The 13,084-nt window shown below is 38.5% G+C and overlaps 1 protein-coding gene and 1 long non-coding RNA gene across 2 annotated transcripts in view; both read left to right on the top strand.

Moving 5' to 3' along the window:
* The window catches only part of LOC107833581 (uncharacterized), an 8,855-nt gene extending 5,176 nt beyond the window's left edge, over positions 1 to 3,679 (top strand). The window contains exons 2-3 of the long non-coding RNA XR_001659344.1: positions 828 to 832; positions 3,582 to 3,679. This is a non-coding gene — a long non-coding RNA (uncharacterized LOC107833581). The remainder of the gene's footprint in view (positions 1 to 827; positions 833 to 3,581) is intronic.
* Positions 3,680 to 4,206: 527 nt separating this feature from the next.
* On the top strand, positions 4,207 to 12,409 carry LOC103155027 (tissue factor-like). Its single transcript, XM_007576551.2, has 3 exons — positions 4,207 to 4,407; positions 5,264 to 5,384; positions 11,795 to 12,409. Exons 1-3 carry the CDS (start codon positions 4,353 to 4,355, stop codon positions 12,027 to 12,029), a joined length of 411 nt encoding a protein of 136 aa, XP_007576613.1. The 5' UTR covers positions 4,207 to 4,352; the 3' UTR covers positions 12,030 to 12,409.
* Positions 12,410 to 13,084: the final 675 nt, after the last annotated feature.

Genomic DNA, 13,084 nt, shown 5'->3' with positions numbered 1-13,084 from the left:
CCCCTCTGACTAGGGTTACTTGAGTAGTAGCATTCCAACAGATCCATGTTTTCGTCTCTTGCCCTGTATATATATATATATATATATACTCATACCCGAAGAAGGGGAGAATTTTAATAAAAGCGCCAGACACGGTGCTTCTGTTCCAGCACTTATTATTATCTAAGGAGGAAGTTCCGGTGCTCTTCACTATAGCTACTCCCCCTGCTGGTTGAATCTGACCACTGCTTCAGCCAAATCAGACTAGGCAGCCTCTGAACTTACTAAATTTCAATCCATCACACAACCACCGGCATGAGGACTAAGGCCTCAATTCATGGGTTGTGCTTCACCCCTGCGCCACCACAGCACCCCTTGCTGATGTTTATATCTATGATGTAAAAGCATAAACCAGACTGCAAAGTAATTTACATAGATTAGAATGCTGGTGTGATACTTTGTTTTTTAAAAAATTAATCTATAAAGACTTTGATATATCAAACTGAAATCTCAAAGGAAGACCAGGTATCAAACTAATCCACTGATTGCAGGGCAAACTCCTACAGCCAACGCCACCATCTTTGTGAGAGACAAATCGACCATAGACTTGTCACATTTAGAGGACTGTATGATAGGCCCTGCTGCTTGGGTGAAGGTGAAGTTGGGTAAAGGGCGATGCCACCTAATTTTTCACTTCTGTCAGCATCGTTAATTTACCAAAACTACATGGCCAATTTTACTAAGGGAAAACCACAGCTGCCAGTATCTTACCGTATTTTAGTAAATACGGTAAGATACTGGCAGCTGTGGTTGACAGACATTTATCGTATTTTAGAAAATACTGGAAGTTTTGGTCGACAGAACTTTGCCGTATTTTATAAAATACAGTAAAATACTCACAGCCAGCATTTTACTGTAATTTTACGGTGGAATTATGGCAACCCCACAATGTAAGAAAGAAACTTAGATTTTACGGTAAAATGCCGGCAGCTGGGGTTGGCGAAATTCCACCTTAAAAACAATTTACGGCGTTGAGAACCCAGGTTGTTGGAACGGTTCCTTTTTGCAGCTTTCCCCCTCTTTTACCACCAGAGGGTGCCAAGAGACTGTTTCCTCCTGAGGGCGTTGCCGTGGTTCCGGGATTCCTGCACAGCTGCAATTAATCAGATCATCTGGAGGAGTATATGAGGACGGAGCTGCAGACACTTCAGCTCCATTGTGTTAGCCAGTATTTGGTACTCCAGCCCTCCAAGCTTCTCACTGTGATTGCCTGTTGTGGACCTCAAATGATCCTTCTTCCTCAGGTTATTCCTCATGATGCTGTGGACCCACTGGTTGCCAGAGTTCCACTGACATCTTCGCAGGAAACCAAATACCCTGGATACCAATACCAGGATACCCTGTCGTCAGTCTCACTCGCTCCTCACCTCCTGTGATCTAAAGCTTATCTGTCCACCCTCCACCGTAGTCTCTTTGTCGGTGAAGCAGCAACCCTCCACCTGAACCAAACCCCAGTAACCATAGTGATTCTTACCTACAGACAAGCTCTACCTCCACCCATGTAAGACCAGTCCGTTTAGTCTGACACTGCCGTTTTCCACAATCCCTGAACTCACCATCTCTCTTTTTTTACCTCCCAGTGCTCCGGTGATCCAGATTGCAGACTTTCCTTAGATCCTGATTGTTGATCATTATTTTGTGTTTACAATAAACTTATTTAACTGATTTCTGTTCTCCGCCTGGTGTTCTGCATGTGGATCAAGAAATTAGACTCCATTATAACATACAGCTAAAATCTTTTTTTGTTTGTTTAACGGTAAAACGCCGGCAGCCGGGGTTGTGGAAATTCAACCGTAAAAAACAATTACAGGTAAAATCTGCTTTTTGTTTAAAGGTGGAATTTCGGTAACCCCATCTGTCCGCATTTTAAAACGTAAAATCTACGTTTTCTTTTTTACAGTGTAGGGAATCAACACAAAACTTCTGGAGAAGACCAGTGCAACTTCCTTCTCCACAAAACGTAAACAAAAATGGAGCGGTGTCAGATTTTAGCTGTTGAATGATTTCTCCATATTTGAACACTGCATCACTAGCCACTGCAGCTAGTGATGCTCCTGTCGGCAACATTACTATGGACTGAGTCATGTCCACAAAACCAGACTGTTCCATTGCTGGACCTGCCACAAAAATGGTGCTCTTTTTTCTTTCCTGATTTCTATAAATATTTAAGAAAATTGCCTATCCCTTCAGATATAAAACATGTATTCTTCCTGGATAAACAGTTTGGTTTCTGTCAGTTCTGTCAAGATGCAAGAGAGAACTAAACAAATTTATCTTTTATATTGGTCAATAATTTAATTTTACATAATTACCACTGTTCCAAAACTGTATTGTAATGGTACGGTTTTTGCTGAGGGAGCGGGGAGACGTTTTTCTATTAGTTTGGACTAATAGAATACTGGACTATCAGGTGTGAAAACACCCTAACACACAATATGACCCCCCAGGTTCCTCTGTGGTTCCCTTCAGTCCCGGTTCTGGCTGGCTACTAGATGTTCTGAAAACATGGCTGCACTCCAGAGTTTACTCCGTGGCCAATCAGATCCTGTCCTGGTCATACCCATAGACATGACTATGGTCATACCAGCTGCCAGACAAACCTTATAGTTTCCACTCTTGATAGTTGGAATGTGAAACTACTAATGTTTTTAGTCACTGATGTACTGTGACCAGTGCTACTGCTACAGTCAACAACAACAGTAATAATGATGGTAAAGGAATAAATAATGTAATTAATTTTAGATATTAAACTTAATGACTAGGCTTAAAACTTTCCTTTTTGATAAAGTTTATTAGTATAGCTTATGTTATCCTGTGCTACTTATGTATTCTGCAGAAAAGCTACTGGAAAAATTGTCCTCTGACCACTTTTTCTCATTTTCTTCTACAACTCTCCAATTTGCATTATTTGCTGTTCCTTCAGCTGTTAATTTTTTGTTTTCTTCAGTTATTTTTCTCTCTGGAGAAGCTACTCCTGGTCTAGCATTCTGTTTGGCTGTGATTCCTTTCTGTAGGAGCGCATCAGCTGAGATAATGTTGACATCACTTAACTGTTCTCCCTCTCCTGTTATTAACAATTTACTTTCATGAACATCAAAAATAATCCTCCATCAGTTCTTCTGTTTCTTCTTGTGCAATTTTCTCTTTCCTCTCTAGTTGGTCATGGCAGGTGGCCACTTTTACTGAGCTGGAAGTTTATTCCTGTTAAATGGGAGTTTTTTCTTTCCACTATCTCTACATGCATGCTGGGTATGAGGGATTGCTGTACAGACAACGACAAAAAGACAATGCAAGCTGGTGTTGCTGTGTGTTCGTCCACAAGGAGTGAATGCTCTTGTAGCACTCACTCCTTAGATAGAAACTGAATAATAGAGCATATTGTATTGTTTGATAACTAGGATAAATTGAAATATGTTTATAATTGTTTTTGCAAAGTGCCTTAAGATAACATTTGTGGTGAATTCCCATTATATAAATAAAATTGAATTGTATTCAAATGTTTTTGTATCTTCAAAGAGTAATTGTGGATGGTGTGGTGGCAGGAAAGATTTCCAGTAGCTGTAAGTCTTGCAACAAATCTGAAGAGGCCTTCAGATTGAAGACACTGTTGCTTTAAAACAGTCTCATAACTGTCATAACATACTAAAAACTCAATATGCAGGTAGTATGCTGTGTATGAGTACGGAGTGACACTCAGGATAATTGTCTGAGTGCCAAGGAGAAACCCAACAGATTTACTTTCACAAGTGGAGAATTGCAGATTTCCCTACAATGCTCCACTGAATAAAATAAAAAATAAAAATTGCTTTGTGTTTATTTAAAGTGCAATGAGACAGAAAAGAAAGAAATTCATAATTTATAGTTGTACTTTTTATACACAAATTTTATTCTGAGCATCGTTTTAATTCTTCACACCGTTTCTCTGCACCTTGCAGAAGACTGACAACGGCAATAAAGATTTATTTTATCTTTCTCCAACATTCTGCCAACATGATTGGTGCAATAATAATAATAATAATAATAATAATAATAATAATAATAAAAGGAGAGCATTCCTTTTCCATGACAGCTCTGTATTGTGCACCAGATTACACTAGTATGGATGACGTAATCAGTGCAGTACGCAGCCATAAATGTAGTATGTTGACGTCATAGCCGGACAGCCCTTATTTGGTCAAACCCCGCGCCGAGACTCAGCTCTAAAAGCGGCGCTTTCTGGTGAACTCAGTATTGTAAGAGAGAATAAAAGAGGAGGAAGAGCAGGATAAACCCCGACAAGCTGAACTGGACTTTGTTTCTTTGTATTTGACAGAATGAAGCTCCAAACATCTCTCGTCATGGTCCTGCTCTCCACACACTGCGCGTCCGGTGAGTTCAGTTTGGAAGATGTTTCTGATCTTTGATTTGAAGTTATTCTCTGGTCAGGTCTGCGGGAAAAAGGTATTTCATGAAATTCCAGTTAGATCTAAGGTTTAGTCAAGCTGAATAAAATGATCAGAGAGAATACTTCATCTTTCAGTGGCTTATCGTTCCACTTATGTGCTGATTTGCACATCTATATCTATATTTCTATATCTATATTTCCGCAGTCAAAGGCTTCCGACAGTGTTAGTTTCTTAGTTTATGAAGCCAATAGGCTTATTTAAGGTGTAAATGGGATCATGTAGTTCGCTGCTTATCGCCCTTCTTCATGTTCATTTAGCTCGTTGTGAGTTTGTGATTGATTGGTTATGTTTGTGTTTTTATCTCTGTCTTCTGTTGTGCTACGTTTTTTTTTAAAGTGCTAAATAAATAAACTTGGTATGGTTTAATTAGGTAAACCTTAGCTGGAACCGTCCTTATTACCTCGGCATTAAAATAAATGCTTGATGTTAAAACTTAAATTCAGTTGAGTATATTTTTATAAAATACAAGGCATCAGTTCAGTCCAATCATATCTCCCTTTAGCTACTGAACAGTGCATGAATTTCAGTTCATTATTGAAATGGTTTAAGAAGCTTTCTATCTTTGGAAACCCAGCAGATTCCATCAAGTCACTGATTTGAAGCATTCACTCCTGGATCAGCACATAGTCAGATTAGTAATTAAATGAATAATAACAAAAATTCAATCTAAACTTTCAGTCCCATTTCCAGTAAAAGATGGAATACTCTAACAAATTGTCTGCATGATGAGCAAACTAACTCCTGAAAACAAGTCTAACTGAAAACTGTTCAACCAACAGGGGCTGCATACTCGTATCCCCGGGCTCAGAATGTCACTTGGAGCTCCACCAACTTTAAAACTGTCCTGAGCTGGGGACCCCAGCCCTCTGCGGATTACTCATACACTGTGGAGTTTTTTGTGTAAGTACCAGAATGTTTCTGAACTTGCAGCATGTCTTGTGTTCTCTGATGATGGAGCTAATCCTCTTTACAAATATGCCCCATTACAAGAATGTTGGCCCCAGACATTTTTAGTTCAGGAGGGGCCAGAAAAAATCCCAGAAGCAGATAAATATTTGCAAAGTGATATGAAGATGGAAAATAGCTTTACAAAAAGCGCATCAAGAGTTGATTAAATCTTTATGAAATAAATATAATGCAATTTGTTAGAACTAAAACATGAATACTAAAAGTTTCATAAATACATACAGCCCAGCTAACAAACAAATGTTTGCAAGTCGTCTGTGAACGTCGTCTGAAAGTCGAACGTCGAATGTTTGGACCTGACGCTCAGCAAACATTGTCTGAACATTCACTCTGAACATTCGTTCTCAATTAATTTTCTTTTTTCTTTTTTTTCTTTTTTTGCTGTCATCTCACTTGATTTAGTTTTTATATCTTTAAAACTTTTATGACTGTTATTTTTTTTATTTTATTAAATTTTAATTTGTTTCTTCTTAGACAAAGTGCATACTTCAGAATGTTGTATGAAGGTTTTTGAACGTCTTCTAGATGTTTTTATAAATGCTGCTTTAAAAAACTTCCAAAACAAACTTAGGCATTAAAAAGAGCTTCTCTTTATATCTGTCTACCAAACTTATGCATTTTTAAGATTTTTTTTTGTTACTCTTGCTGTTCTTCTAATGCAAACATCTCTTCAATGTCTGAATAAAATAAAATAAAAAAAACTAATTTAATGTAAAAAAAATACATGGAATTTGTTGATTGATTGAAACTTCTCTGTGTGTACTTAGAAAGAAACGAGTATCTGTTGTAGTTTTAACAAATTACATTTGTTGGCTTTATTACTGATAAATACTTATATACAAAATACCACACAAGAATATCTCAGCAATCATTATTTATATTATTTTAATAATATTGCTAGTACATGACATGAATTTCAGTCAGAATTAACATTCCTCATCACCTCCCCACGTAGGGAGGGGCACTGGGGCTTATCTACAGATGAGAGGCGGGGTGGCCCAGGACAGGTCACCATCGCAGGGCAGCACTGGCACAAAAAGTGCGTGGGGGGGCAGGGGGTGGGGGGCAGGTAGAGTGAGCGTATGTTGTGTACAAATCCACCTGAGAAATGTAGCGCGTGCTCCTTCACCTTCACCGGTGGGGGGAGCACTGATTTATGTGTTCACATCCACCTGAATAATATGTAGTTCAGACCTGCACAGGACAAACAGCCATTAGAGAGATCAATCAACCTAACGGTCAGTTTTGGACTAGAGGGCCGATTGATCGGCCACCGATCATAAACGGCCAATTTCCGTGAAGAAGTGTCTGATCTGTGATTGCCGATCACTCTCGTGTTGGGTCCGTGTATTTTCAGGTAGTTTGTTTTTTTGTTTGAAATGAAAAATAAAAAAACAAAAATAGACTTGTTTTTCATTTACTAAACCAAAATCGGAAATCGGATAATGGATTGGTTGGTCCGTGTGTTTTCAGGCAGTTTGTTTTTTCGTTTTGGTTCAATAAAATAAACGAGTCTATTTAACAGCAGGATTTTACTCAGTGTATTATAAGCCTGGCAGGTCACCAGGCTTTTTTCGCCCCCCACCCCCAAGTAAAGCCTAATTATTTATTTATTTATTTATTTTCAATAAACCAGAAATCCATGCATCTCAGCATTTTACCAGCAGAGCAGAATCTTTCCTTAAAGATGTTTTTATAGTTGATGCATTGATCAGGGCATGAAACTGGCCGCATACCACTGGTGCCTCTGGGCTGTGGCCACCTCTGAAGTTTACCTGTGAGTGTAGCTGTGGTACAGTGTCTTTAAGTATTTTGCATGTTTACGTCTAAATTTGGTGAACATATTACCAGATAATTTCTAAATTATGCCAGATAACAAATTAACATTTATACATAACGCAAAAAATTAACAGCCAATCCAGGCAGTGATTGGCCCTCATGGGTGATGGGAATCGGCAGCAAATAGGGGGATTCTTACTTTGGACTGTGGGAGGCAGTGCTAGCCCGTAGGGCCCTAGGTGAAATTTAGTTTTGGGGCCCTCTATTTCTATAACAAATTGCAAGGTCTCCCTCAGAAAACTTGCTAAGCCCGGCAGTCCATCGTATTTTTTATTTTAAATTTTTTTTTATTAAAAGATGCTAAGTAGACAGGAAATGTAAAAATATTACTGGATAATTATGGGCTACAGGAAAACATCGCCAGTGAAACAAAAGTTAAATCCATAACTTAAAAACAACAAATTCAAAAAATACAAATAAAATGAATATCAATTATTTGCACTAACCCTAACCCTAAATTAAGTCAGTGGCTCCATCAGGCCCCCCAGGGTTTCAGGGGCCCCATATAGGCTAATATTTTAACACAGGCCACAGATACATAAATGTAACATTTGTTTATTGAGATGATCAATGCTGCTAAATTTGATTCAATGGTTTCAGCATACATAAATTAAAATATTTTAAATGTTAACATTAGGAGCTGACTGTCGGGTGGAGCAGTCAGTTTACCTTTACAAAGTAAAACAAGTTTACTTTGTAAAGGTTCAAAGAACAATATTCACAATTAGATTGTTTTGTTACCATAGCTACAATCTGATGCTATGAGTTTAATCTTTGACATTGATCTCTGTTTGTTCACAAATACATCTTACTAAACTACAATTATTACTTTTTAGATTGGTCAATTAAACTACCCCTTCCTCCCAGAATTGACTAAATCCATGTTGAAAAGCTGTTAGTGCTGCTGATGTTCTTACCAAGAAGAGGAGCCTCTAAGTAAAATTCTGCTCAAGGCTTCATGCAAACTTGGACAGGCCCTGCACAATGAGTTAAATTCGCTGCACTGTGCAGCAGGACAAAGGGGAGATTTAATTTATTTGGCTTTAGTAGCTCTTAGCTAACCAAGCGTTTTTTTGTACATTTTTTGGGCAGTTCTCGAAAACGACTTTCCCAAAACGAATTCCATATATCTCAGGAACTACAAGGTGTATTTGACTGGTTCAGGTATCAAAATAAAGGTAATATTCCAGAGAATATTTTAAAGGTCTAAAAATCAACATTTGTATTCCAAATGCATATGGCACACAGTGGCACAAAAAGTACAAAATAAAAATAATAAATTGTAATAAAATACATTACATATTGTGGATCTTCCTTAAAACATGCAGTGGAAACCCAGAACCTCCAGCAATGCACAATACAGGTTCTGACCACTTACTGGACCAAATTTCATTCCAAAAAAATGAAGCACAGACATTTTAGAAAGGAATTGGTTGATAAAATTCCAGGCGAACATTCTAAATATGCCATTTTTGGAAATTTTGGCACCGTGTGTAATTACAAATTTCTCTCTCTTTTTTTATTTATTTATTTTTCCCTCCAACATATATCTTGCTATAAGTATTATTTGCAATTAATAACAGTTTGAGTATATAGGCAGTATCCATGGAGACAGAAAAGTTGAAAATAGTGAGAAATCACGAGTGTGGAAACATTTACTCTAACATGGATTATGAACATGACACAAAAAAGGTAGGACTGCATTTATGTTTTTAGCTTTGTGAAATTAGCTTTTTGTTTCATCTTCTTTAGCTGCTGGTTCAGTGAGTTTTGCACGCAGCTTGGTGATTCTAGTATTGTTGGAAACGGCAGAGCTGTTGTTTTACTCAGATAGTTTGTGTGCATTGGGCCTGTTGCACTGTCATTGACTGTCATTCTAGATATTAAGACCACTTTGCTTGAGGATGAATCTCCAGTCATCAGCATCGGTCACTCTCGCCTCCCCACCCCTCCATGGCTTCTTTGAAGATTCATGCTCCAAAAATGGTTAAGTGTTAATATTTCTGAAACTCCATAAAAATGTATTCCTTTGTTCCATTTTTCATCCTTATGTTTTTTGTTTGTTATGACCCAGAGACCAAAACTGGCTGTCTTACTCAAGACTGTCCAGCGCAGTACGTATTGGTGTCCCCGGCCAAACTCCAATTTTAATTTCATACATGTTGTATTGAAGAAAAATGTAGTAACCATACTGTTTTTTGCACAGTCAGACCTTTTGATAAGCAATATATGAATGAAAGCGACGTGTGTAACATGAACGTACGTTATTCCACGTTGTTCCATGTTTTCTAAGGGTCAGGGTGGGTTAACTCTACCCCCCTTTTTCTAATTATGGTGCATGTTTTGAAATAAATGCATCTCAGAAAATCATTGCCTCTTTATTAAATCTTTATTTTCCAAATAATTTTTAAAAGTTCAAATAATAAAAAGTATATCTATGTAGTATTAATTAAAAATAACTCTTATAAAATTTAAAAAATACTCTGGGAGAGTTAATATTTAAGATTTAACACTGGGTTAATGTTAGATGACTAACTCCAGACAGATTTGGTATTTGACACTCTCCAAAAAGAGTTAAATTAACATTTTCTGGTGTGGACCCATACAGACACTTTAAAAGTGTTGAAATCAAATCTGACAGAGTTAATTTGGGTCTGATGGATTTGCTGTGTGGAAACCATGGTAACCTTCCTTGTCACTACAGTAACTTCTTTAAGTGAAAGTTCTTTAGTTGTATCTGATTTATAGAAGAATCTGAAGACCCTGATGGAGTGAAGCATCATGCAGTGACACAAGTCAGTCGCTTTCAATTTAATCTAACCCTGCTCATGATGTTTTTGAGCTTTACATCATGTTGTATGTCAGAAACATATCTGAAGTGTCGCTTTGATTCTTCCATGCATTTTTGAAAAATTCTTTAATCTCCAGTGGCAACCATTCAGCTGTCCAAAATGCCTTGGTGGACTTAGCACCACCTTCCAGATACACAGTTCTTAAGAGCTGCAGTTTCCAACATTCCTCCATCACTTCTCAGCTCAGGTCCTTCAGACTTGTCAACAGCAAACTGATGGATCTGCATGTCTGCTGAGCTCATTATAGGAGCAACGTCTCAGTGCAGCACTGCTAAAACCACTGTTAAAGGGTTAATAGAGGAGCCATGTTGTGATGACTGGTGGAGAATCAGAAAGAACTTTTTAAGAGTTTTTAAAGAGACAGAGAACCAATTTCAAGGTAAAATTCAAGTAAAATTTATTTTAAGTCATAATTTATATATATATATAGGATTCAAGGATTCAAAGATTTTTTTTTTTATTGCCAGATCACCTTTGCTTGTTTGTGGTTCAAAATTCAGACTCAGGTCCCAGATTAAGAAATTTTATACACAAATAATAAAGTAATTTATGTGATATATGGACATCCATCCATCCATTTTCTAACATCCTTGTCCCTTAGTGGGATTGGGAGGTGCTGGTCCCCATCTCCAGCTAACGTTCCGGGCGAGAGGCGGGGTCACCCTGGACAGGTCGCCAGTCTGTCGCAGGGCAACACAGAGACAGACAGGACACACAACCATACACACACAAACACACCTACGGGCAATTTGGAGAGGTCAATTAACCTGAGAGTCATGTTTTTGGACTTTGGGAGGAAGTGATATATGGACATGTATATTAAAAAACTGTTGTGTGTGTGTGTAAATAATTCATGAGATGAAGCTGTGTTAGGTGCAGCTTGAGTTCAAGAATCTGATGGCTGAAGGGAAGAAACCGTTTCTCAGCCCGGTGGTCTTGTTCTGGATGCTCCTCAGCCTTCTGCCTGAAGGAAGGAGCTGGAGCAGACTGTGTGCAGGATGGGTGGAGTCCTTCACGATTTGGAGCATCCTCCTCCTGCATCGTGATGTGTAGAGGTCCGAGGTGGAGGAAAGGCTGCTCCCCACAATCCTCTGTGGAGCTTTAACCACCCACTGCAGAGCCGTCCTCTCAGCGGCAGTGCAGCTGCTGTGCCACACGGTGATGCAGGTGGAGAGAACGCTCTCCACCACACAGCGATAGAAGCTCCTCAGGACTCAGTCCACAAGTCCAGCTGTCCACAGCCTCCCAAGGAAGTAGAGACGCTAGTGGGCCTTCCACATATACCACATTTTTTTAACAGCTGAAGTTAACATAGTTACATAGATTGTGCTATAAAGTTGCACTATGCACCTGGAAAATACAGAATACTTCCCTGTTAAAAAAGCCATAATGATTCCCTCTGAGATTTACTCATTGAAGGCTTTAGAACTCTAACTTGCTGCTCTACCCGAGTGACCAACTCAGCTCCACTAGTTTGATTTAGAACTAGTGGATTGTGAATGAGGTTTTGGTTAAGATTAGGGTTAGGAATACACTAATAGGGTTACAAAAGTGAATGGCAGTCAATACAAAGTAATGAGTTTGCATAGAAGTATCAGGATGTGTGTGTTACAGTTTTATTAGTAACAAACTTTTGTTTGGTCTGTGCTGTAGGGCTGGAGGAGACAGAAAGAGGAACCTTCACTGCATCCGCTCCAATGCCACAATGTGCGACCTGTCCATCTCTCTGACTGAGCTCAAGTCCTGCTACTCAGCTGACATCCTGTCAAAACCGCCACTGGGAACCACATCAGATGACAACGAGTTCCCACATACCACCTCACCCTTGTTCTGCCCTTACCGAGAAAGTAGGTTCCTCATGTTCCCTTCAACCAGCATGATGGATTAGAACCACAAAGACTGGCTCAGCAGAGGTGCATGAATGACATATTTATATTGAACCGACTGCTTCAAACTCAAAACTATTGTATCACTTTTAGACCCAGAAACACAATAAGATCCTGAAACAAAAGTCCACCAGAACAGGAAACACAATGCTATTCTCTCAATACATTGGGATATAAGTATAATGCCACTTATATGTAAGTAATTCAATATATGCACTTAAAGTGTATTGAGTTTATATTTGGAAGTTGGAAGTACAACAGGAACCTCCTGCTGATTAATTCTCCTGAAAGCTGCAGGTTTTAGAGCAGACCTGAGGTTCATATTCTCTATATAGCTGACATGCAAATAAATCGTAGGAAAAACTTGTTAGCTCTTCTGGCAGCTTGTGTGCTATTATGTCTCAGTGGCCCTCATGCATTTAAAGGAGACATAGTTGTTGGCTTGTATTGCTACTTGAAATAAAACCTTCAGGTTCTTCAACTTCAACTGGACCTGAAGACGGTTAAAGGCAGCATTTGTTCTGCACTGGGAAGAACTGATGTTATAGCAGATCTTTCATGCAGGGAACCATCTAGAATTTGAAATTCCTCTCCCATGTTTTCAGACCTGGCAGAGTTAAGACTCAAAAAGGTCATCATGTTTTTTCTATATACGGTAGGAACACTCCTCTGCAACTGTTCAGCAGCGTCAGGTTGTCTAGAAGAACAGAGTGATGAAACATGGAGACAGAAGCGCCTGCATGTTTGTTCTGACTGTCCATGCCGGGTCAGACTCTCCCTTTTAGATCACAGAAGAAGAAAATTTGAGATTCCTTGTTTGTGTCGATGTTCTATTTCAGATCAAAGTTGTCTGATGAGACGTCTGGAATTTTATAATTACTCTGCTACTATAAGTATAAAAACTTTGTTATGAAGTTATATTAAGTCCAAAGTTATTCATACCTTTAGACAGGAAATGAGAGGAAAACAATAGAAAAGGAGCATCATGATTTTAAAATAAAATCTATTTACATTTTAGTAAAATATTATGTCAAACTTTGTTTAATTCCTTATCAAT

Source organism: Poecilia formosa, unplaced genomic scaffold, assembly GCF_000485575.1.
Source record: "Poecilia formosa unplaced genomic scaffold, Poecilia_formosa-5.1.2 Scaffold410, whole genome shotgun sequence".
Classification (NCBI taxonomy): domain Eukaryota; kingdom Metazoa; phylum Chordata; class Actinopteri; order Cyprinodontiformes; family Poeciliidae; genus Poecilia; species Poecilia formosa.
Note: the sequence above shows the minus strand (reverse complement) of the source record. Positions and strands in the feature narration are given on the sequence as shown.